We start from the raw sequence: 27,324 nt of genomic DNA, 5'->3' as shown, positions 1-27,324 counted from the left end.
TCCAGAGGGAAAGCTGCAGACTTTCTAAAAGGATACTGATTCTGTTGTCCTCCCAAATCTTGAATACTTCAAGGATTTCTTCCTTGGGAGGATAATCTACTTCTAATATTGTCACACAAAAAGAAAAGAAGCCTCTAGATAAATAATGTTAGTTTATTTGGATTTTTTTCCTGTTTGTTTTGTTCCCACCTTTTACTAAAATGGTTATACTGGAAAGAAATCCAAACTTCATGCGCCTCACAAAAAGAGTGAAAGTTTTGAGTAGTTAAAGTTCTGGAGGGCTGACATCCTAATTAGCTGCTGTTAATGAGTAAGTTAAGCAAGTTACCAACATACTGCCACTTCAGCCTGGTATTGAAATTTCTTTCCCCGCCCCACTTTATACAATGAACAGCTTTTTAAAATCTGTAATAAGCAGTGATAAAGATCATGTTTTCATCTTTTTTTTCTTCTTTTTTGGACACTTCTGAAGTCATACATAGAAGCTTTGAGACCCTGAGCATTTCTTGGCAATGAGATAATTTTTCTCCAATTTGAGTCTGTTTTACCCATGACAGCAGTTAGTGATTGATCTCTCCCTGCCCTTATCTCAACCCACAAGCCTTTTATTATATTTTGTCTCCCCTGTCCAGCTGAGGAGGGGAATGATGGAGTGGCTTTGGTGAGCACCTGGCATCCAGCCAGGGTCAAATCAACACAATAGAATATCAGTTCCTAATCCAGTTCAAGTCCTTTGTTGTAATTTCTCTCACTGTAGTAAAGGTGTTGATTTACTACTCAAGCAAGTACGGGAAAAATTAAATTAAATATATGCGGAAACACTTTCTCTAAGGTAAATCATATGACATGCAGAGATGAATTAATAGCAAGAAAATAGACAAACAAAGTGTTTTTTTTCCTCTATGGAAAATGTGAGATGAGGTGATTTTTTTTTCTTTTCTGCTTTTCTAGTTTTAAATATATCTGACAAATTTAATGGTGTAATTTCTGGTCATGCATCTGAAACAAAACCTACAATTAAAGGAAGTCTCTGATTTACATCCTATTTCTGTTACCTGTGGTTATGGAGGGCTGTGAATGCTTGCTCTCAACATGGTTGCTAAAGATTTTTCTACTCAAAAAAAGGATTTGTTGAGGGGCTCTTGATCATGCAGCCATAAGTAGAATTCAGAGTTATTGTGTGCTGCATAAATACGTCATAAATCTGCATAATGGCACTTAACTTTTTTTTTATTTTCTCAGTGAGAAAGAATTTTTTAGGGACTTTCTTTATATACACCTGAAATTTTGAGCTGTATACATGTGAGACTTTGGGCTAGTACTTGGCACTTTTTTCTGTCTGTAATAAAATTAGAAAGTATTGGTTTGGCTCAAAACCAAATTTTTTAACTTGAATGTCTACCCTTTATTAATTTTTGTCCAGTTCTATCATTTATATAAGATTTGGAAAAAAAATACTGCGATTAAAAAAATTTGGCTTCCAAAATATTTTTTTTGTTTCTCTTAACCCAGGTATCAACAATTTTTTAAAAGAATCAGAAAATACTTTTGTCTGAATCCAGACATCAGTTTTCAATAAGTTAACTTTTTCAGAAAAGTTCTCAATGGATATATTGGCTTCCAACTGAATTACACATAAATGTGGCTTTGGGATAAATGTTTAGTTGTGTTCTGTAAGTGATGAGTTGTCCTTTTGAATAGAAAATATTTTAAACTAATTAGTTGAAAATCTGTTCAGATCCTGGCTGAGCGTGGTTCATCAAGTCTCCACTTCTGCCTCTGCATGATTCTACAGCATATATTGACTGGAAATTTCAGTTGACTTTAGGACAGGAAATTTGCTCAAATTTGTGTCAGGCATTTGAAAAATAGTTGGAATTTATTAGACTTGTGTTATTCAGAAAGATGTGAATCAATGGGAAGGGAGGAAAAGGGCTGTGGAGAGCTGTGCTGTGCTCAGAGCAGGTCAAGCATTAACTTTAGCTCTCCTTACTACAGGAATGTCAGTCAGCTGAAAGGCTCTTCAAAATAAAAAATGCATTTTAAACCATTTTAAAAACCATGCATTTGAAAATGAGTGATAAAAGGCAATACTAATGATTGCAGCATTAGTATCTTTTGTAAGAACAAGGGAAGGCAGTGGCTGGGAAGTGCAGTGATAGTGAATGTATGGAGCAGTATATGTAGTATTGAAAGCTTTCACAAGAGTAATGTGTCTGATTTGCCAAAAGAAAACATGAAAAAAAGAAGGACATTGAGATTCAAAGTGCTACTTTGGGTGTAACAGAACAAAATGCATTTTGTTCTAAGTAAAGCAGAAGGTCTTAGGCAGGCCAGTCCCAAGAACTTGGCATTACTTGTCTCACTTGTTCATCTGGGTTTGTATTGCTTCACTTGATGATAATTCTTATATCTCTGAATTTGTAGGGGTGCCTCGTTTTATCTTATCCCTAGCAATTAGTTGCATACTCAGCTTATCATGTATAAATCTGAACAGACCTGAAAAAGCAATAAACCATTTCTGTACTACCTGAGAAACTTGCAAATGCTACTTGCTTACTGGCATTCTTCTCAGATTTACAGAAGGAATGAGTTTGTCCTTGTCATTGAGTCACCATGTGGGGAATCAGATGGCTTAGTTCTGCTTCTTGGGTCTGCCTCAAACTTTAGCTGTGAATATTTACTATCTCCATATGTAAGAATGGTTATTTTATATAAAGACATACATATATATATATATGTATGTATGCACATATATTTATGTATTTGTTGTTGCAGGTTTTTTTTTGCGGGTGTTCGTGGTTTGTTTTGTTTCAGGATTTTTTTGTAGAGGTCCTACAGGTTAAATCCAAATTTGCTGGGAGTTGTGACAGCTCCTGTGTTCTCTGGAGGACATACATCCTAATGCTTCATGTACAAGAGTGACTAGATTGTTACTCACAGTCATTTTTTGCAGGTTATTCCATCTTCATGTGTCAGCCACAAAGCCAGTTTCTGGGGCTAGTTTAGGTTGAATTAATTTAAAAAAAAATTCCATATTAGGATGTTCCATGGAACAAATTTCTTATTTTTTTCCTGTAATAGTATATGGTAAATGTCACATGGTAATAATATGTCTTATAATGGAGAAAAATAGAGGAGCATGGTTAACTCTTACATTAATTACAGCTGTTATGACCCTATCATTTTGTATTTTGGGGTTTTCTGAAAGAGTACCTGTGCAACTGTAATTTTGCATTAATTTTGTGGATCTGTTTGGTTCCTGTATCTAACCCTGTTATGGACATTTTAGTTTGAGCTTTTTCAATGTATCAGCTTGACCACACACATTAATTAAGACTTTCTGGTATTAGAGACTATTAGAAGGCAATTCTTGACATATTTTGTATTAATTAATTCATTTAAGTACAGAACAAACACCTTACCATTATTAGTAGTTTTTTTTTCAGGGTCATGTTCCGTAGTAGATACTTTTTATCCTAGCAGGTCCTTCAGTTACTAACTGAAACTGTGCAGCCTTTTTTGTGGTTGAATTCTGTTTCTCACATGCTTGCTCATTCCGTGTTTGGCTCTGATTAATGGTCTACAGCCAGTCTAATGTTAAAGGAAAAAAGCATTCTGGTGGCTGTGGCGTTTGGTGATAAGTAGTTAGACTAAATAGAAGATGTACTGTGCATCCCTTGGCTACAGAGTTATGATTAGATTCAGCTCAGCCTGCAGAATACTACTGAGGATATTGCTTCTCTTCTGCAGTGATAGAGCAACTCATATCAAAACAGCATGTGTTGCTGCTTATCTTGCATTGTACACTGTGGCATTCTAAACACACTGGACAAACCAAATAGTGCAGTCTGTTTTTTTCTTTTATTTTTGTTAGATTTATTAAAGTGGAAATGAGGGGTTGGAATGAGTCTTTCCACTCAGCAAGCCATTGTAGTACTTGCAGCAAGATTTAAAAGCCATATCTTTTGAGAAAAATTATATTGCTTTTTTTTGTGAAATGTTTATTCAAGCCTTTGGACAGTTGACTTTTCAGGGTTCATATGCAGTCATTCTTCTGCTAAAACAAAAGAATCCCACTGGTTTACCTCATGATGTATTTTAAAGCAATCACTTCCCTTAGACACATACAGCCTGTAATTTTACTCTGCAATGTCTATGTTGGAAATTTAGAAGCTGCATTTTTAATATTTCAAATGAATGAAAAAGGGGAGGGATACTTTAATACTCCATAAAGCACAGGCTGTAAGATTTAGAAATTAATTGAAAATTACTAATTAAAAAATGCATATGTTTAAGACAAAACACAGTTTCTTTTTTCTGTATCAGTCATTTCATATTGGTTATTTGAAAGATACAGAGTTGGATTTTTCTAATGGTTACCTGTATAATTCCCTTTTTCTGCTAGGACACCACTTCCAACAGTAAAGGCCAGGTTGCATTTTAATGTGACATCTGGTAAAGTGCCTAGATACCTGCAAGAATTAATCTCAAGAGCACTGAACTAAGTTTTTCTTCTTGCAAATTAATTAACTCAGCAAACAATACTTTATTACCGATAAGCAGGTAACATGTAAGAGCTAATTCCTAAACTTATAACAATAATTATTTTTCAATCCACATTGTCAAGGCAACAGCTGGGCCATCTGATTTTTCCCCATTCCTGAGCCAAAGCCTGCCTTACTCGTGGGAACTGTGGAGTCCCTGTGAGGCAACAAGCCCCAGCTGAAGTTTCCAGAGCTTTGTGCTGTGACCTGGGGCTTTTGACACTCTGCCAGATGTTGCTGTTGCTTGCTCCACTTGGTGCACTTGTTCATTCTTCTGCTCACTGTCACTACTGCTCCTCATTTTTGTGCTGCACTGCCTGACCCACTGTCATTTTGTATCATTTTCTCTTGTTTCCACTTTAAAAAAATCCACATGAAATGCTAGCACATCCTTGATGTGTACAGAATATTGGTAATCAGCTTCTGCGGCTTCATGAAATCATAAAAAAAAATGTTGTTGCATTTCTTCCTTGCAGTTGGACCCAGATCATAACATGAAGAGTTGGCCTAGGCCTGTTACGTCTGTGGAAATCTGGAAATTATATTTAATACAGTTACAAAGCTGTAATTTACTTTTTTTTTCCCACTTGGACATTCTTTTTTATAAAAATGCTTCTCAAACATGTGCAAAATAAGTTCATCTGAGAGGTTCCTATTTGTGCCTCTCATTTCTTCCCCTGGAAATGCTCTTCCTTTACCTACTTCCTACCCACTCTGGGTTGAGGAATGGCAGAACACCTCACTACTATAAGCAGGGATTTCATTTTGTGTTTGTAACACAAAATGATTCCTTTAAATAAAAGGTTCCTCTAATTTTTATCTTATGTGAATGATAAGCAAACAATACCCCCAAGATTGAACTACACTACAATTTGAATGTACTCTTCTAAATTTTTTTTAGGGAGCATGTTCTTCTCTGTTGGTTTTTTGTTTGGTTGATTGAAGATTTTCTTGGACTTTTGTTCTTGTGGTTTGATTGTTCAGCATTTAGTTCTGGATGTGAGCGGGCAGTCAGATGACAAAATTTAAAGTTATATGGTTTTTCTCTCTTTTTCTGCCAGCCTGTGCTATTTGTATAAAACTGTTGCTGAAGAGAGAAGCAATTTAGTTCATGTTTCTCCTGCTGACATCATATTACTGTAGCAGCAATCCAGAGAGGACAAAGCCTCATACTTGCTCCCGATAACATCTCTATACCACTCACCAAGGACAGCATGATCCTTGGAAAAGAAAATCTGTATGTACTACTGTCATCTGAACATAGATAAAATAGTGGGGACTTAAATGCTTTCTGACAGAAAACTGAGTGAATTTTTGACTATTTTCTGTAATGGTTTGATACTGAAACTGTAATAAATGAATTCTGTTATATATTTATAAAGAAATCATTTATTCTTGCTTGAAAATTTGTTGTTCAGGATTTCTTTGACAGGGTTTTTGTGTAAGTAAAATTTGATTACTTCTGTAATGCTAAGAAAAAGCATTTTATATTGCCTCAGACCTTGACAGTTATATAATAAATAATTAGAAGTGTTGTAAATCTTACTGTAGTGCCTTTTTAAGCTGCTAGAAGGTAGTGATAAAATATTTTTTAAAAGATGCTTTTGATCCTATTTCTATTGATGTAAAATCAATTAAATTCCTTTCCCTATAATATAAATTAGGGTAATGAAATTGTACAACTGAGTGAGATACTCTGAGAAGTTTAGGAAAAGTAGAATAAACTTGAAATAAATATACTCCAGTTTCTGATGCGAGTTGTATGGACTCTGAGAGAACCTATAGTCAGTTTTCCTCCTATTTCTCATAGCATTCATAGAAATTTAAGGTTGGAATCCACCTTAATAGATGACCAGAGTTGTATCAGTCATCTTTCTGAGGCATGTTATCATTTCTTGCGTGCCTATACATGTTCCCTGGATTGCCTATTCCATTGTTTTACTATTCATGCAGTTAAAAAATATGTTCTTTACTTTCAGTCTGAAAAGCCATTTTATATACATGTAAATATACACCTACACATTTTTTGCAAGCTGAGTAGTTCCATTTGATATGAAGGAAATTAATGTGAGATATGCAGTTTTAATTTTCTGTCTCAGTAACAAATTGTTGCAGATCAGTCATGCATTTATTAAATTAAAATTTTCATCCATGTTATTGGAAATTAACATAAATGTGCAAAACTACAAAAGGCATTTGCTCAAAACAAGCAACTCATTTTCTAATATGAAAGGAGAAGGTCATTTCTGCACCCTGCCCTCCTGAGGAAAAGGAAAAATAAGGAATACAATTTTTATTGTGACTACTCAAATGGAAATTCACTTCCAAACAAGCAGAATGTGCTGGTAGTTTGAGTTGCTAATCTGTTTTACTTATCTAAATAATATGAAGTTGATCTCTGCAGTGAAAGATGGGAGACTTACAAACAACCATACACTAGGAAAATTTCAGAAATTATGTAAAAGATACCACCGATTTCTTTAAACGGGGTTTTTGCCCTCTGACTTGGCCAGTTGCCATATCAGGGATCAAAAAGGGGTTTTTTAATGGAAATTTATGTGTCAAAATGATGTAAGATCTCTGACTTAAGTGTTTTTATTTTTTTGCTAATCTTTATTTCCCATTTTACTTCTCACACTCCTTCTTTGAGACTGAGGTGTGACTACATTCATTTGGAATTCATGTTTCTCTGTCTACCTTTGCTAAGAAATGCAGTCACTCTCTCCTCAGGGGACTTCAGTGCTGTATTCAAAGATTGCTCTAGGACAAGATTAAACATCTGTTCTCACTGTGAAAACTTCCATGAAAGAGGATGAGCTTGGAGTTTGTGTGATGAGCACAGCCAAACTGTGGTAGATTCTCAGTGGAATATTTGGAGATAATTTCTAATATATATTTGAAAGAATGGCAGAAATTATCCAAAATAATAAAATGCACTACAAGTAAGAAGACTTAATTATTTATATGTTTACATATTAAAATAAAATCTTTATGTATACTAAAGCATTCAGCACGTGGAGAATTCTTATTCCCTACTACTGGTTTAGGGTTAAAGGATGCTTGAATGCTTGAATTAAAGGCTGTGCTTAAATACTTATGTGAATTATAGTCTTGACTTGGTATGGCTGGGTAGTCATGCCTGAGTAAACTAATAGCAGTGAGTATAAACAGTAAATAATTCAGATTTGTACACAGTTCTTCCCCACAGACACTGAATGGCTTATGTTCTTTATCCACTTGGTTTTCTGTGTTAAGATGTCAAGCAGTTGCTTAACTTATTAAACTTATATGGCAAAGCCAATCTTTTTTTACCATGCCTGCTGAATTATAAATGAAGTTCATCTGAATTATAAAAACAAAACCCCAAAAGAAAACCCAAAAGACCCTGAAATGAGAACCTGTTGTCACTTGATTTGTTGTTTATAGTTTTAAGCAAGGTCCCCTATCTATTGCATATGGAATATGCAGCACTCCTATTGCATTTTCAAACTGATTTACAGCTGATCTATTTTGCCAACAATATCCCTCTTCTCTTTATAGTTATAGTACCTGACAACTATACCAGTGTGGCTGATCCAGAGCCATTATTCTGCAATTAGATTTTTGTACTGAGTGTACAGAATGCTTTTTTATTTTCTTGTTTCACCTTAATCATCTTCCCTTTGAACCATCTGTTGAACAAGAGGGCTTATTTTCCTCCTGCTGTTATCTGCATTATATAATATATATATATTTTATATATATATGCATTATATATATTATATCTGCATTATATATAATATATATATTATATATATATATAAGAGATGCCTAACTGAGGTGTCCTTGACTATCAGTTATCACAAGCTGTCAAGCATAGAACTGAACATTTTTAAGGCTAGGTGTACAGTGTATGGTTTCCTTGGAGACATACAACACATCCCTGAGTAACATGCCTGAGTAGGGCTAGAAAAGCCTTGTAGAGTATCTGATACTTGGCCAATCCAGTGCTTTATCTTGATGCCTTCAATATCTTACTTTATCTTTTTTTTTATGTGAATACCTATGGAGACTCATTGTAAGATGATGTATTAGAACCCTTGAAATAACACAGTACTAAGCAATGTAGAGATGTTAACTTTAAAACCATCATAGTGCCCTAAGAGGAAAACCTCGTATATTTTCATGCTTGCTTACATTGATTACTGAAATTAAAAATCAGACTAATAATTCTGTAATCACAAAGGCGAGACAGCACTGTATGAATTAAACATTGCTGTGATGCTTCCCATGCAGTGGAACATTCTGATGGGATTTTTGGGCCCAGTTTGAATCTATGTGTCATTCTTGTGCTGTTGAGTTTCTCCCTTCCTTGACGAATCAAAATCCTGAAATAAAACTTCTGCTTGTCCTTAGTTTATGAGGTCATTTTTACTTTGCAATTGTAAATCAGCCTCAAAGAGTTAGTATCAAGTGGTAGTGCTGGGTTGGTTTTATCTGTCACATTTGGAGGAGTCCCCTTTTGGATGTAAAGAAGTAAAAAATTCACCATTGGTTTTTTACTCTCAGTTCCTACAGTACTTCATAGCCTTGTTGCACTTTCTGTATTGCTGTTTTGTCTTCAGACAGAAGAGACAGTAAAAGAAGGCTTACATCTGTCTATCAATAGATTTAAAGCAGTCTTCTCTAGCCAGTAATTATACTTAAAATTATACTTAATCAGGGTCCTTTTCACCAGAATTTTACTCTTCTTGCATTGTGAAATTTCCCCTTTTTATCCTGGCATATAGGTCCACCTCCAAACCACTGTGCAGTGATGGAAATTACTGTCAGACACCTAGGAAGGTGAATCAGTGACAGGAGAGTTTTCTGTGCTTATGATTTTTTTTAATGCTGAGTACACTCATGCATGGCACTTTTTTCTACAAAGGGAATCCTTCAAGCCTCATGGTCACCAAAAGTTGTACTGATTTTTTTTTTTAATGCTTATCTTTTCAGCTCTCTATTTCTTTCCTTCCAAGGTTCTTCATAAGGAATGGTCTTTTTTTACCAAAGGTTTTTTAGAGAAATTAGCAAACTGCTTCCAGCTGGATCTGATAGATGGCTCCCCTAGCTAATGATCCCTAGTTAATCAGGAGGAACTGCAGGGTGAGAGAGAGCAAGCAAACAAAAAGCTGGGAGAAATAGTCATGACATTTTAAAAAATGCATAAGCCTCTGATAATGCTATACATGGGTATTTTGCTAAAGGAATTTTGTTAGGAAGGAGTCATGCTTCACACCTAGTGTACTTCATGGCTGAGCTCTACTGCATAAGTGCAAAAGCAATTTGGGCAAATACTTACACAGCATGGTAGGGGAATGTTCTGCCCTTTCCTGAGTTGCTCTAGATAACAACCATGATATCTGTACTTTTGGCTTATACACAGTGATATTGCTTCTTATTTGATGGGGAAGAATGGTAAACTGTTTTAAAAATGCTTGTCTTCAGTTTCACTGGCAAGGGACATTATGAAGAAAACTTTTAGGACAAATACTCATCTGCTGAGGAGCCAAATGCACTCATTTAAGAAAAGCAAAGCAAGAATCCACCTCTCTTCACACAGGGTGAATAGCTGGAATATACAGGAAATTTTATAGTAAAAAATTATTTGCAATAGTATGTTTTAATCATACAGGTAATTTATTTCAGAATATTCACAATATTAATAACTGCCTGGATAGAGCTCGTATTAATAGCCAATTAAAAAATTCATTTTTGGTTTATGTAGAATATATACTGAAAGAGAGGAGCTAAAATTTCTGTCTTAGGTTGAATGACATTAGCTTAGTGTTACTTTATTATGAATAATACTTGATACAATTGTGCCATGAATTTGAAGTAGTACTCTGACTCATTAGCTGCTTTTATAGACTCATAGTTCCTCCCCATTAATAGTGTGAAATCATAAAGATTCACATAGAAGCTTAGTCTCAGATTTTGTGTTATGTTAGTGTGTTGCATGCATTTGGGGATAAAAATGACAAAATACCTGTTAGTAATGAAATAGCGTAAACAGAAAGGGTTTAATGATAGGAATTAATTTCCCCCCCTTTTAAGTAACAGTAATTGTTTTCATTAAGAATTTAAATAAAATTGTAAATATATGCATGAATTTTAGAATTAAAAATTTAAAATTTTAGCTGGAAAAAGTCTAAAATTGAGTCACTACAGCTCCTTTAATTACATATTCTGTGTTTTTAATATCTTGTGCTTGTGCAGTGTAAAATAGGGCACTAACTGGTGGGCTTTAAGAATACCAGTGGATGTTTCCTCAGCCTCTGGTTGCTTTCCTCTTCATCCACTCCTGTACCTGCTCCTGATTAGCTGAGGATCACATGCCCTTGATCACTTATTGAATCCAGCTGATTAATTTCTCTATAAGAGCCCAGGTAAAAGGAGGTATTTTCTTAAGAGGGAGCCTGGTGGTAGAAGGACAGAGAGGTTATAAACTGTTCAATGAGATGTAAAGGAAAGCATATGTTCTTGAGAACCTGTGTAGGCTTGAAGGGTTTTGAAACTCTAAAGAGTACATCCTCTGCAAGAACGGGAAGAATAAAAGTAGTTGAGAAGAATTGAAGGCTTTATTTTCTGATTTTCTTTGATGTGCCTTTTTTTTTGTTCTCTGCTCTCTTGCTGGAAGAGGTAGAGGTGTAGTAGCCTGAGGTAGGTACTAAGCAAGCTAATTTATTGATGATGAGAACTAACATGGGAATAAGAAGCTGGACTAAAAAGTCTGTGCTTTACTAGGGAACAAGCTGAGAATTTCTTTGGGGAAGCACAAAGTGACCAGTTTCTGAAACCAACTCCACAGTGCTGTGGCATTAAAAACACTGAGTACATCTGTCTTGTCCCTAGGAGGGCAAGAGTGTTCAAGAAGCCTAGGGAAAAACATCTGGTTTCCTTACTGTTTCTTCTGGAAGGCTGGACACCCTAAACTTCAGTGCTGAAGTTGCTTTCTGCAAACATGAGTGGGTGCTGTAATGTAAAGTCACTCAGTAATCAGGTTCCTCATAGTGACTGGAAGGCATATTGCTGGAATTGTTACACTTGTTCATAATTTTGCTATGGAAAAGAAAGGTCTTGCCGTAATTTACAATCAAAATGTTTCTATATAAAATGGCTTTAACCTCATTGTGTGTCTGGATAGAGGAAAGTTAGATGAATTGGGGTGACTTCAGAGGGGCTTTTGAATCTTGTTGTTTGTAACTGCTTTCTGGTTTTGTATTGAAAATAACAGGAGTATTGCTAAAGACATTGCAAGAGATTTCTTTAAGGTGTTCCAGGCACAGTGTACTAATTGAAGTTCAGTGCAACTTTTTTTTGTCTTTGTAGTACATTTTTTGCTGTCAGCTTGAGGTAAATAATTGTTTTGTTTTGTTATAGGGAAAGGTGAACATGGGAAACCATACCCTCTTACAGAGGAAGACCATGATGATTCTGCTTATAGGGAAAATGGCTTCAACATATTTGTTAGCAACAACATAGCACTGGAACGGTCCCTGCCAGACATCCGGCATCCTAAGTATGTAAACTGTTTCCTGGACTATTTAATTTTTAAGATTTTGTCTTTGTGTATCTCTAAATATATTTTCCAGAAAGGTAAAACATAAACAGTGAACACAAACCAGTCATTTCATCTTATAGGAAGTGGAAAATTTACCACTGTTGTTAAATCATCTGCTCTGTCTTTTAAAGTGATGTCTCATCTGATTAGTTATACCTTAAGAATATAAAAGGCCTCTTTTCATTACAGAATGATTTTTATTACATTTCTGTGTAGTGAATTGGGCTTAAAACTATTCACATAATTTCTCATGTTCTCATTTGGTTAATAGCTGCAGATCTTTGGGCTGGGGAGCAGAGTGACAACTTGTATATAGTTTTTGGCTGTGATTGGAGAGTGTTTCTTCTGTTTTGTTACATAAAAAGTTAAAACAATGTAATAGCTACTGAGTGCTGATACATCAGCTGATTTATGCTGCGTGGAATGTGTAAAAACAGAATATGCATGATGAGCAGGCAGAATCTGGGGGCACTGGATGACGGTATTGTTCCCTAAAGCATTAATATAACATGGAGAAATGTGATGAAGGTTATTCTGGAAAATAACCACTGAGTTAAAATCATCATACAGCAAACCTGACTTGCTTTTCATGTTGTTTAATTTTTGGCTTCTTTATACAAAGAGTAGAACTTCCTATCTGTGACAGGAAAAGGGACACCATTGCCATTGTGGGCTCCAGGCTCTTGTCCTACAGCGTCATTCTGAAGCTGAACTCTGAAGAGGGAGCTGATTTGATTTGTCTCCTTAGCTGGTATTTTCCCACTCTTTTAATTGGATGTTATGCAACTAGTGTATGGGGGAAAGGTGAGACAAAACTAATTGTCTCCATGACTATGTTTGTATTTTCCTGCAGATACAATTCTCTCTATTATACAAAGATTCACGTTAAGATATCGTCCCACTTCTTATTTTGATATGAAAAGTTGTCAGAGAACAGGGCTGAACTTCAGAGCTTGACAGAAGTCCTCAGTGCAGGGAGAAGAGAAACATCATGGCAACTAACACGTTTTTATGTCAAACGTGCAACTGTCTTTTTCAAGGAATTAATAGTATAGAAATGTTTGCATATTAAGAGTTTAAAAAAAGAAATTCACAGCAGAGGAATTAATCTTTTTTTTTTAGATGTTTCTAATTTAATTTTGATTTTTAATTGCCTAATTTAATTGTTGCATTGTTTTGAGGAAAAAAAACCTGTTTCTCTCTTAATTTGTAAACAATATATTAGGATTGTTTGCATAGGATTAAGTAAAAAGAAATATATTTTTATAACAAGCTATATGTTTTACATATAGTCTTTACTTTCTGTGTTGACAAATTAGCTGAAATGATATAATGAGTGCTTCCAAGAAGTTTGAGTTCAAATGTACAGCTGTATAGCATTGAAGCTGTGGTAGATTACATTGTTGATATAATTAATGTGTTCATCAAGCAACCTCCTCTTAGCAAAACTGCAGAGGATAATGACTAGACACAAAAGGAAGCTGTCAGGTTTGTCATGCCTTTGTGCTTTTGTAAATTGGTCTTTTGGCAACTTCTCTCTCACCTGCTGCTGTCCTCACAGTCCGTGACATTTCCATGAGTGCCCCCAGAAGCGATGTGTTGTCAGAAGTGACGTGTTAGGAACGAGTCAGTGCCACACCAGACTGTCTCTGCCCTCTTTTCCCCAGCACAAATCTTTTTCTGATTTGCACCTAAGCATCTCATTTGGGAAGCTTGTATCCTTTGGTGCTTGCGTTGTTTCCATGTTCCAATTCAGCCAGGTTCCTGTGGCATTCAGTGAAATCTCATGTGGTGGCTGTTTTAGTGGGTCCTGACTGAACTGACCTTCTAACCTTCCTTGTGTTAAACACATAATACAAGTAGCCCATTAATTAATTGACTGTATCACTTATCATCTAAGGATAAAGAGAAAAAATGTTCTTGTGCTATAATTGCCTACTAAGTAGTATCTTAATTAAGGTGACAAAGCTGGGTTCAATACTTTTCATGGCCATACCTTGAAGCAAGTGTATTTCTTCAACTTCCAAGAGACACAGAAGTCTGACAGTGCTTTCTGACCTACTGTTAGAAACAAGCACATCTCTTGGCTGCTGTGTGTTAAGTATGGCCAGTCTCAAACTGCCCTTCACTTTTGGAAATGTGTCCTCTCTTCAGAAGTGTGTATGAAATGCAAAGTAGTTCACATTGTGTCACATGACATTGTGCTGGTTTTGGCTGGGGTAGAGTTAATTTTCTTGATGAATTTGTGTGTCATCTGTGCTAGAGGCTGGGGCTAAACCATGGCACTAATAGACTTGCTTTCAGACAAATTATTGGAAAACCATGTAATTTCTGTCTTGAGAAAAGGGTTCTATTCAGTAACATAGCAGATAAATCAGGTGTGGTATAGCAGGCAGGTCTAGTTTGGCCATCTTCTGAACACTTCAAAGGGTTTGGCTTTGTGTAGCTTCTAACTGCTTTGAGGCCTTTAGCTGTCATCTTATGCCAATTTATGGGAGATGCTAGTATTGTAAACTTTGAGTTTTGATCCTCTCTCTCTATTTCGTGTATGCCATTTGCACAGGGAAAATGGTTATCTTCTGCTGAAGATGTATTTCTTGAAAATACTGTCTATGATATGTTTCATAGAACCAAATAGAATGGTTTTATTGCTGTTAGTAGAGAAAATCCACAAAATTAGCCTTCAAATGCAACAAAAATGAGTGGTAAATCCTGTAATTGGAATAAAAACTTACTTAAATTGAAACAGCAGCTGCAGTAGTTTCTACATTCTTCTGGAATAACTTCAAAAATATTATATTCCAAAGTCAAACCAAAGAAACTTGAAGAACCACTTACAAGTGTTTGATTTTCTGGGAAGTATGCAAAGACAGCAAAAAATCTTATTCTTTTTAATCCAAATAAACTTTCTTTTTCTGAGTTTCTTGAGAATTTGGGCTTAGGATTTGCAAATAACACCTTCTACAGGGGGATGGGTAGAACTAAACAAATGCTTAGATGATTGAGCTCTCAGAAATTCAAGTTTTCAAATGTGTTTAATAATATTCTTTTGTTTTTCCTGTGATTTTTATAACACTTCAGCAAGATGTTATGATTGAATCTTCTTTCCTTTTTAAGGCAGCAAAATGCATGTACTCTAAAAAAATTGTGTAGTGAAACATTTAACTTCTATTCTAAGGCTGATTTGACCTTTCCTGCATCTTTAATATGTTTTTATTGCATCCTTCTGATATCTCCCATACTTTTTTCTGTCTCTTGTAGCTGTGCTCAAAGAACTTTTTTCCCATTTCTGAGTGGTCTTTGATGTCTTTTTTCTGTTCCACTCTTGTGTGAAAGCCTTGGCACAGTGGGTGCCAAGCTACATTAGCTAAATTTCTGTTCTCTGCCCACCATCACCCATGTCTTTAAGTTTAAACAAAGAAAAAAATCAAACTAAACAACTTCTTCCCCCCCCCCCCCCCCACCAACCAACAAAACCCCATTTCACCCCCCCCCCCCCCAATTCTAAATAGTAATCTGAAAGAGGCTTATCACCTTCGTTTGTTTGGTTTCAGGACTGATTTAGTGAAAATAAGAGTTCTGGTCACCCAAAGTGAAAGGTAACATTCAGTTTTGGGTAGTATTGAGAGAAAGCAATGGAATTAATATTTAGGGGTTAGAAATTCTATACCAATATAAGAAATATTTCAAAACCCACAAGAAGAGTGTTTTCATTCGCTTCTGTTTTCACCTGCTTTGTGTAGTCTAGAATACAACAAGCCTGCGAATGCTAGGGAAAAAGTTGGCAGTATTATTTTCTATTGTAGAAAGAGAAATGCTACTTATTCTAATACTGAATATACCAGTTGAAATTAATTCTTATCTTCTCCACATTATCAAGTATTCTGCTATTCATACCAGCTTTTCAGACAAACAAAAGTGATTCTGACTCGCGTTTTGAATAGCATTCTAAATGTGATTTTAATGAGACTTGGGGGAAGGATTACAATCACCTAGTCTGAACAGTGAATATAAATTTTGTGACCTATCCTGTTTCAAGTTCCTAAGTCTTTTTATACTAGACAATCAATTTTTTAAGCTTTTCATTATTGACTCAAGGAATTCAAGTTAGTCCCTGATACCGATACATTTGGAAGCTTTATAATTAAAATGTTTTGTATGTTTGTATATCTTAATTTCTAAACAGGTCTTCTTTTATCTAAATATTTGTAGATTTATTGCTGATAACCATATCCTGGAGTGCATCAAGCCCAGCATTGCAGGCCAGGCAAGGGAGGGGATTGTCCTGCTCTGTGCTGGTGCAGCCTCACTTTGAGTCCTGTGTACATACCACCATGTAAGAGGCATAAAAAGCTACTGGAGAGCATTCAGAGGAGTACCATGAAGATGCAGGATTTACAGGTGAAGCTGTATGAGACATGGCTGAGGTCACTTGGTCTGTTCAGCCTGGAGGAGACAGAGTGGAGACCTCATTGCAGTCTGCCTTAGCAGGGAAAGAAAGAGGGCAGGCATTGTTCTCTCTTCTGTGGTTACCAGTGGCAGGACCCTAAGGAATGGCATGAAGCTGTGTCAGGGGAGGTTTAGGTTGGATATTAGATCAAAGTTTTTTTTTTACTCAGAGGGAGATCAGGCTCTGGACTGGGCTCCCCAGGAAAGTGGTCACAGCAGCAAGCCTGACAGGGTTCAAGAAATGTTTGGAAAATGCTCTAAGACCAATAGTGTGATTCTTGGAGTTGTCCTGTGCAGGGCCTTGATGATCCTTGTAAATCCCTTCCAGCTCAAGCTATTCTATGATTTTATGGCTTGAGTAGTCTTAGATCAGATGTGCAAATACTCCCCAGTTTGCCTGAGTAATCTATCACAAGAAATCGCATCCTTTTAAGGTTTCCCTGGGCATAGATAGACTCCTTTGGTAATGAAATTCTTAGCATTCTTCTTGTACATTAAAAATGTCCAACCTGATTCTTATAATGTGTGGTTTTTAGTCTGTATGGGCTGGAGTCAGTGTTTCCAATACTTTTCTGCTGGTCTTGCTGTTGATGTGTGAAGTTCTGGCCCTTCATTGTCACTCCCAGCAATATTCCTTTTTAGAAGTCTGAACTATGCTCATTTTTCTTAGGCATTAAATTTTTCACAATCTTCAGAAGAAATGCATTTTCATAATCAAAGAAATGAGAGTGTTTAGCTAAGGGCTGGTTACATCTTCTGTGTCCTGAACAGTAATGAGGTTTTATTTCTTTCTAATAACAAAACCAAATTTCATTCCATGGGTTCTGCATAACTGAAACTCTCCTTTTCAGTAGCAGAAGCTGAGAGAGTACCTGAATGGTTCTGTCTCAAAACATTTGAATGCAGTGTGGTTGGTCTCCATTGTATTTTTAAAAGAGGCTAAAATGAGTATGAAATGGGATTTCTCCAGGCATTATGTTTTTTGATTGGCTCCATTTTTGTGTTTCTTCAGGGTAGTTGCAGAGTTAACAGAGTTGGAGTTGTTCTTAATCTCTATGTTTTAGTACACTTTGCAAAGAGTTCTAGTATTACTAAACTCATGGGAAAGGGATATAGTTAGACATATAGGCAGGCAGTAGTACATATCTGAATCTCCTAAAAAAGTAATTATTGCATTGTATTTAGTTACTTTCTTTTTATAAATGCAGTGCATATGTCACAATCTAGCCTATGCATATTATCCCTAAAATTAAAAGTTTGTCTTTAATCCAGTGCTCCAAGATAAATTCCAGTTAATTCCCTCTGCAGTCTATCATCTTAAAGAGACAGGCTTGGGTTGTCCTGCCTCGCTTAAAAAAAAAAAATTTAGATTAACCATTTAAGTACCCTGAACTTATAAATATTTAATAAGTCTTATGGAAGTAATTGGTTATTTCTGTTGATCTGTTGAATTTTTGATCGTATGGTAGAAGAAACAAAACTAGTAGAAGGCTTTTTCTAGTTCTCATTCATTTTGGGGAATCGGAAATGTCTTCAGGCACACGTACACATTGCGTTGCTTCATATTGCTGATTACTCGTATTAGCTTAATTTATCTGGCCACAGAGAAACCTGCTTAAACTCAAGGTGTGTTTTCAGTGGGTACTGGAAAAGCTAGAGATTGAAAAGCACAGTAACAAACTGTTTTGTGTAGTTGCTGAATAATGTGAAAAGTCACGTGGTCCAAAACACGATAGGCAGTGTCCCCATTTCCAAGCCCAACCAGATTGTTCTCTGCAATTGCTTCAGGGCATCCCATTTGAAGTGCAGCTCCTCAAAACAGGATCAGGAATATTTTATACCCAAGAAAACCTATGGCTTTCTGTCTCTGTCATGCCTGCTGTCACTTTCTCTGCAGGGTATGTATTGATAGGAACAAATAACATGGAATAATTCCCAAGTGCTTTCTGGGTACTTGTGTGTCTTTTTTTTTAGGGCAGCAACAGCAAAAATATGGCTGAAGATTGATGATTCCTCTTCTCTCCTTCTATTGAGAAATGGGCTGCAGTGTTAAATAGGCCAGTGGGGAGAGTCCAAGCCTGATGGGACTGTTTGTCTTTACTGAAAATTATTTGATAAAAGAAATAATCTGTTTATACACGTGGAGAGAAGTAGTTCTCATGTATTTAGATGCCTTGCATGTTACTTAGACTCCAGTAAATCCTCCCACACTGCTGAGAAGATAGCAAGCTGCAGTAAACATAACTGTGAAATGTAAACTTAATGGGGACAGGAATTGTGAAGATTATTTACCCTCCAGCCAGTTCTGTACATCTGGGATAGCCAAGTCTATTAGCATTTGGCAGTGGTTAAAGCTTGAACTTTTAACTGTCAAATAATGCAGCAGTAAAATTGGAAAGTACATCCAGCTTTGCTAAGATTCGTGTGGAATGTGGGATGTTCTGGGGGTTTGTATCTTTGAAGTTCATAGATGAAAGTGATGATATATGTTGTTAATATAGTAGTTTTATGAAGAGCTTCAGTACACCCTACCTCGGTTAGGATGTGCATTCTTGGCAGTACATTCTCAATGGCAACACAATTAGTTGTTGCACCTCATGTAATAAAGGACAGCAGATGGAAAAACAACTTGCATTTTGCCTGATTTGATTGTGAGTAAGCTTCTTGAGCTCAAATTTTCTGAAGGCTGTCCTGGCCACAGGATGTGGTAGTAGACATGAGAATTTACTGATCTTGTTGGTACACGTGGTCCATGAGGCCCAACAGATTTTTCACAGCATTTGTTCCCTTGTTTACCAGCTGTGATTTCAGTATTACAAACATTGGTCAGATCTAGGGCTATCTTGCCCATTATCTCTTTTATTGTGTACAGGTGATGGTGTTGAGAGGTGTAAGCCTGACCACATATTGCAGTGAAAAGGAGAGGTGATGTAGATAGATCACAGAAAGGGTGTCTTTGAAAATTAAGTATTTTATGCTTAAGCAAACTGGACATAGTAAGTCCATGGGCCTGAGGGGATGTACCCCTGAATGCTGAGGGAACTGATCTCTGTTTGAGGCTCTTCTCAATGGGCTTTGAATGATATCACAGCAATTGAGAGAAGTACCTGAGGACTGATGCAAAACTGGGAAGAGTGGCTGAGCTTTTAGAGGGTTCCTAGAAGCCTATGGGGTGCCTTTGGAATATAAGGGCAAGTGGTAATAAGATAACTGGGGTTTCTGGAACGGAAATTTAAAGGATAATTGAATGTCACAGGTTGGTTTTTTCCTGAAGTAGTGTGCTTTAAAATGCAGTTTGAAGTGACAAAAACCTGAATTCTAATCCTGTTTCTTCTTCAGCCAGGAAAATGACCTTAGACTCAAAATAGAGGGTTGTTATTGATGGTCTTTTTATTGATGGTCTTTTTATTGAGGTCGGCCTTACTTGTGAGAGACAATCAGATAAGTATGCTAGGGTTGAATTAATGAATTTTAACCAGATTTTTTAAAGAGAAGATCAGAGAAATAACAAAGTGTTTTGAGGGTGTTTGCTTGTGTATGTATTAAATAAATTGGTCTGATGTTATTTTTGAATTCACAGGTAACAAAGTGCAAGGTTTAAGCTAAAATATAATTAGAGTACTAGGATGCCTTCTTATGTGCACTTGCTAATGAGGAGTTTTGAAATAGTATAAAATGACTACATGTATTATTTCCCAAGCCTCCTAGATTTAATACATATGGTGAGTAGATAAATTTCTTAAAATATATTCATGATTTTTTAAAATTTATAACATCTTTCCATAAGTGATGAGGATTTTATAAGTCACTGTATTGTAAAACAAAACTTTGTAAACATAAATGTGCTTTATGTCAATATAGTTTATCTGACTCTTGGGCTCTTCCCTTGGTCAGAGGAACTTTTTGGTTTGAAGGACAAAGCAAGGCAAATTCAGACTTTGATTTCTTCAGAGACAGAGAGTGCTACTGAAGAAACTGTACATGACAGGGCAAAATGAGGCAATTTGACATAAAGTAACAAGCACCTAATTCAGCTCCATCAGTTCTGATGAATTCCATGCTGAGGGAAGTCTGCATAGAGCACAGGCCTTTGCCTCCTTCGTTCCCAAGACATGTTGATAGTGCATTTAATAGCAATTTCACAAGCAATTTCTACTGTACAATTTATTTTTCTTCTTTTTCATGAAAATCCTACCTATGTTTTGGAGGAGGTTTATTTGTTCTAGTAAAGTGTTGTGACATTTATTGAGGCCCATACCCAGTAGTGCCTGCTTGCTTCCCAGCTGTGAGTCACTGTGAAAATAAAGATTACTTTCCCTGCCATCAGCTCACACCCAAGCTAATTTTACAGCCTTGTCAAATAGCAGGAGAAATTACTAGTTATCACTACTTAATCAGGCTCAGCTGACAGGACTAGATTGGAACAGAAACATGGTGTGACTGAAGCTTGTTGCTGTAAATTGAATACTTTGACATGCTAGGACAATTACTATGTAAATTTCACTGGGAAATGTTTTGTTCTGGTAGCTTATAGAGGTCTTGTCACTACCTGGGGGCCCAGTGGGTGCTGTAGTTTCTTTTAATAAAGGCAAAGAAAAGGTCAGATCTGAAAAAGCAGCTTAGTTAAGAGAGCAAGAGCTGACAAAGCCAGTGGGGGGAAAAAAGGTTGAAAATCTCTTTCTGTTTTGCTTTAACTTTCTCTGGCACTTCCTATAAGAGAAGAAAATTAGAGGTGGGCTACTTTTATGATCCAGAAACTGCAGTAGTAGGCTGCTGTTTTGTTTCCTAAGTCCAGCAAAGGGATGTCTTTGAGACACTTCACTTCTATGTTATTTTAAAATATCAGGGCAATTTTCAAGGCTGTTGATGAGTTTGGGAAGCACAGAGCCTGGTAACTGACCAGAGCATTGCCAGTGGTATCCCTTAGGTGCATAAAACATTGTTGATATGTCTACAGGGTCAAGCAAATTGCTGCTTTTATGAATCAGCTTTTGCTGCCAAGTGGCTGGAATGGTGCCAGCACTGCTCTCCTTTCTCATCATTTTAGATGCCTATATTTTTTCATTTTGTCTTCTGCGGAAGCATCTCTCATTTCTGCATCTCTCTGTTAACTGTGAAGCTGTAAAGGGGGATGGTTTGGAAGTTCTGCATCTTTTCTTAAGCTCGTGTAATGAGGACATTCCCGCCTCCCCCCAATATAAAGTTATCAGGGAAGCAAACAGAACTCTTCTTATTCCTTGAAGCAAAAGAATGCTGTTATTTCTACCCAGTAGAGTAGGCTAACCTACAAAATGAAATCATAATAGTCTTACGATTTTTAGTACTGAATAAGAAATGGGTGTGATTTTAACTCCTTTTCACTACTCTTTTTATCAACAGTCATCCTTTCAGGTTGTATTTTAAAGGTGCCTCGTGCAGATAGCTTCATGGTGTTTCTGGGGCAGTTTTTTTCTTCCTCAGGGAGGTTAATATTTCAGAAATAGAGGAATCTCTTCCTATTTTCTTAACCTTCTGAAGATCTCCATGCAACTTTGAAGCCAACTCTACAATTAATTTGTGTAGAAACTTGGGTTTGATTCTTGTTTCAACCCCACAGAAGAATACTGTATCTCAAAGGAAAAAATAAGTTTATATTGAATGTTTTAAAGCAAGTTAAAGAGTGTGTCTGTGTGTTGTTCCTATGCATAAGCCTTGAATTCCAAGTGCCCAGCTCCAAAACCAAACTGTAGGAGCAGCATGCAAAGCTGGTGAAAAGTTCTAATTTGTCAATTATGTGTATTTAATTTTTTTACTATAGAAATTATTTTCAATAAGTTCTACCTTTTTTTTTTGTAAAGGAATTGGATTTCCAAAACAGTAATGAATTACAAAATTGAATCACATATGAGTAGTGCTTAATTATGTTTCTAATAGAAGGGAGAGAGGAAGGAGATTCTTTGGACGGAGATTGATTTTCAAAGCAGTAAGTGAAACTTCGCAATATGGAAACAGCTTGTGGACTGGGAGATCAGGCCTCTTTTTGTAAAAATCTCATCCAGAAGTCTCTGAGGGACTAATTTAATGATGTAGGGATATTCTTTGATAGGAAATACCAGATATTAAGTTCTGAAATGTCATGGAAAGAGAGACTAAACTGATTGAGGAAAGCAATATTTGAAAGCATAATTCAAGGTTCATAACTTTTGATTCATTATAATCTTGAAAATGACATTGTACCTAACTAATCAGCATATTCATCATTTGATGCCAGTTTTTTGTTGTTTGGGTTCTTTTTTTTTTTTTACACCAGTGCTGGCATTTATAAAATAATTTTGGCAAAGTCCACATTGCTAGTGTTATTTAATAATTCTGAGTATTTGTGCAGTGGCAATGCATAATGCCCCTTTCATTTCCTCTTCTAAACTCACATTGCTCTGAATGGTAATGTCATAACTTCAGTAAGAAAATACAGGTGTGAGCTACTTAACTAGCAGGATGAGGGTTGCTTATCGTGCTTATTTTCTTGCTAAGTATCTACCAAGACATTTCAGGCATAACACAGAAGTTATTCTGAGAATTGACTTCAGCAAATAAGCTTGAAGAAAGCTATTATTTTTGCCAAGAAATTTTCATTTTTTCAACCTTGGATACTGAACCTATTATTCAGCGCTGTTCCATGAATAAGTGCTAGTGTGCTGCACTAAAATATGTTATGTTTAAATGCAATAACAGAGGCATCTTGAGGAAAGCTTCTGTTGTACATTACTAAGGCCAGTCTGCAGTATTCTGTTAAGATTATGCAAAAAGGGCTTCTGCTGAGTAGGAGCCCTTTTCAACTTTCAATAGTCAGGTTCTTCACCCCCTTGAATAGTATTCCTGCCGCGAGTCCCAGACATATACCGCTGCTTCTTCATCCTCTTATCCCCACCCAGCTTGTTGATCCAGGCATTTGGATACTGCCCTCTAGAAATAAATGACTTTGCTTTTAAAAGGGCTTAATGTCTTTTGGTGCTAGCCATTTAATTTTTTTGAAAAGTACAACCAAAAGGTGAGTAGTTACTTGACTGAACACTTTCTGAAGAGTTTTGCATTTCTAAGTGTCTAGGATGAGTGCATTGTGTAAAAATACAGAAATTTAAACTATACAGTTTCTTTAAATTAAAAAAGAATTCACCTAGAGTCCACAATGGGCATTTTCTTCCCAGTTTTCCTGTATGACAGAACCAGCATGCAGAAGCAAATTATTTTGTTTTAATAGTTAGCTTGCTGTATGGAATAATGCTGAGCTAGTTTTCTTTTCCTTGTTTCGTGTGGTCAAATGTGGAGGGATAGAATGTAAGAAAATGAAGATAGTGCAGAAGGCAGTCTCACACCTGAGGAGTTGCAGCTGTACCAATCACCAAAGCTTAGGAACAGGCCTGCCCTTAATGGGCCACAGCTGTGTCCAATAAGAAGATGAGTGCTACAAAAGGGTGGGTTAGCTGGGTGGGGAGAGAGATGGAGTCTGTTGGTTGCGCTGTGAAGAGACCTGGAGATCTGAAAAGAGAATGAAAAAAATCTCTTCTTCATCAGTCTGAATTCTAGCTCTCATCAATCCATCATAAAGGTAAGGTGATTTTTTAATACACTTGTTTTACTCAGTGTTTCTTGCTCATCAGTAGTAAAGCAGTTCTATATGAACTGTTCTCTGTTGTCATCATATTGCAAAAGTTCCATACCTTCTTGGTGATTTCTCATGGGCATCTCCTTGCAGCACTGACTTCTTCGCAGCACGGCCAACAGACTCCATCTCTCTCCCCACCCAGCTAACCCACTCTTTTGTAGCGCTCATCTTCTTATTGGACACAGCTGTGGCCCATTAAGGGCAGACCTGTTCCTAATCTTTGATGATTGGTACAGCTGCAACTCCTCAGGTGTGAGACTGCCTTCTGCACTATCTTCATTTTCTTACATTCTATCCTTCCACAGTCAAATGTGTCACTATGGAACTCAGCAATAAAATGGATTCCCAGTCTTCAATAAGGAAAGTGTTGGTAAGGGATTCCATAGGATGATCAGTAGTACAGGCAGCATGGTACTAAACTCTGAAGGGCACTGCTTTTTACAGCTCTTGAGAGAAGAGCTGGCAGGTTGCTTGCATCTGATGAGACTGTGTGGTGAAAGGGCAAGAGAGATAACATGCCCATGCATTGCTGGATTCCAGTCTTGGCTGTGAAATGGGCAAGCTGTTTAAATTCACCAGCCTAGTCTGGCAGTCTGGAGAGCTAGGAACAATCCCAAATTCACCCTCTGGAGAAGACTGGAGGTCTGGGTCTATCAGTTAGGATGAGCCACAGGATGTGCAGATGTTTACTGCTACACAGCACTGGGTGCTGATGGTGTAACATGGCACATGCCTAGAGGTACAAGCATAGATTTGAACTAAACTGACTGATCAGGATTTCTTGGAATAATTTCTGGAAGACAGCATCAAACTTTGAGCACTTAGGCCTCCAGTTCTGTAAGTGAACACTTACCAGCCTCTAAAGAGTAGGCTGTATTATTCCTGTAGCTGAACAAGGTTAGCTCTGGAAGACATAGTGTGAGGTTTCTGAGCAAAGGGAATGAGTGGTGCCTTAAACACTAAACATTAAAAATATTGCTGGACTGAGCTATTTGGTATTCTGAAGAAACACAAGTATGGAAGTCAGACTAAAAGGAAAAATGTAATGAAAACAGTGGAAGACTAGTCCAATAATGTGTTCTTAGCATCCTTAAGTATTTATCCTCTTAGCAGTATGGGAATGATGAGCATGCATATGTAGCCAGGGCTGATTACAGAAAACACTTTCATGGAAATTATAGTGATCAAAGCCAAAGTGAAAAATCAGTTCGGTATACTAATTTCAGGTAGACTGATTTAGTTTTCTGCCCCCAATCCCAAAATTATAAAATATCATGGCAAATTTTTCTTCTGAAACTTTGTGTTTATACTAATATATAGCTCATTCAAACAAGCCATTTTATAATATATATGGAGATTGAGTTAACAGAGTCAAATAACTTGTCTTCATCATCATTTGCTATTTAAATCAGTCTTGTTAGTGCAGAGTCCTCATATGTTATTTTAAAAGTTAATCCAGTTTAAAGTGTCACTAAGGCAAAAAACTAGTCCTGATAGAAACAAGCTAAAAATAGCAAGTAATAAGTTCCTATTAAAATTATTTTGAAAGACCTAGTATTTGTATCCATTTTTCAATTCCCCACTGGTTTTTTTAATTCCTTAATCAGAATATGATGTGACACTAAAGCTGTACAGTAAAATATTTGCCTTTATCAGTTCAGCTATGATTTCATAATTAAGAGGAGAGCTTAATGATGTTGATTGACATCAGGTACATTGCAATCTTTTCTACACTGAGTTACATCTTGGAGCAAACCCTTACTCCTATGAAACTGACTGAACTGCCTATCTGTCCATCTTAAATCTACTAACCTTTTTTGAGTATTGATTTTAGGATTTATTTCCAGGCCTTTATAGATTTTCTAGTATTTCAAGCCTCAATGAAAGTCACTGTGCTCTTTGGACACTTTATTCTGCCATTCAAACTACCTAAATGATACTTACTGTCCACATAAAGCCTGCATTCACCTAGTGTGCAAGTAATTTGCAATGTCTTTATGTGGAGGATGACAATTGGAGTTCATGTGTGCAAGTACTATAATTTGCTAAATTGATACAAGTTTGACTGAATTTTCCGCTGAAATTTTTAGGCTCTGAGAAGTAAAGTAATATTCTACTCTGTAGTATTTTGAATGTTTCTGTAGGTAGTCAGTTCAGTTTCATTTTACCATAATTTTAGAGAGTTTCATAATGTATATGAGCTTATGGTAATCTTTTATACATAGCGTTTTTCCTTTCTACAGTAAACCTTGCTTTATTTTTTTATTTTAGTGAATTTTGATAAGATTGCATTCTTCAGGAAATATGAAAGAATCTTGAATTGCAATTTCTCATTTCTTTGGAGACTCAAGAATTTCCCTTTTAAAACAAGAAGCAATTTCTGTAGTTTCTAAGTAGCCTTTTTTGCAGCCAGGGTGTTTGGCATCACTTCTAAAACTCAGGATATGAAGAAGCACACTTGTGCACTTGGAACAAATGGTGCATGCATTATATATGTTTATCCTCATGAAAATACATAGCTTTATTCTCCTGGTACATCCAGTGTCTCAGCTGTGGAGGTCTAACTGCATCTTTGTTGCAGTTCCTGAGCCTTTTCTGAGCATGACAGCTGTTCATCAGCTCTGTCCGGCAGCCCATCAGAGCACAGAGCTAGCTGCCCTCTGCTATGGACAGTGTTGAATAGAACTTCAAATAAAACGGATTTCATGTAAGGCTTTTCAAAACAGTGATCTTCTGTTGCTGTTAGAGTCTCATGTCAAGAGAATAAGGGGCTAAAAATGAGCAGAATTCCACTTGATGAAGAAAGGCAAGTAAAGCACTGCTATGAAACCTAGCAGAGAATGATTAAGGTTTCATTTCTATGAATTTGAAATCTGGCCAGTTTTTTTTTGATAAAAGCACAAAAGGATATTTTGTGGTTTGTGGCTTTTGCTAGAAATCAATTCACATATAGCCTTTGCCATATACCTTTACAATAGCAATCAAAACTAAATGTAAATTAGGATTAAAGGTCAAAGTTGTATGATGGAGAAATGTTAAGAAAATGTTAGATGCTTTCCTCTTCTAAGTGTGGCTCTGTTTTAGATCAGTCTGTTCAGCAG

At 36.5% G+C, this 27,324-nt stretch overlaps 1 protein-coding gene across 1 annotated transcript in view; it reads left to right on the top strand.

Moving 5' to 3' along the window:
• GALNTL6 (polypeptide N-acetylgalactosaminyltransferase like 6) overlaps window positions 1-27,324 on the top strand; it is a 273,134-nt gene that overhangs the window by 8,366 nt on the left and 237,444 nt on the right. Inside the window, exon 2 of the mRNA XM_031066187.1 lies at window positions 11,952-12,090. Coding sequence (XP_030922047.1) covers window positions 11,952-12,090 — 139 coding nt within the window. The remainder of the gene's footprint in view (window positions 1-11,951; window positions 12,091-27,324) is intronic.

Source organism: Geospiza fortis, unplaced genomic scaffold (genome assembly GCF_000277835.1).
Source record: "Geospiza fortis unplaced genomic scaffold, GeoFor_1.0 scaffold40, whole genome shotgun sequence".
NCBI lineage: Eukaryota > Metazoa > Chordata > Aves > Passeriformes > Thraupidae > Geospiza > Geospiza fortis.
This window is presented reverse-complemented; position numbering and strand designations above follow the sequence as displayed.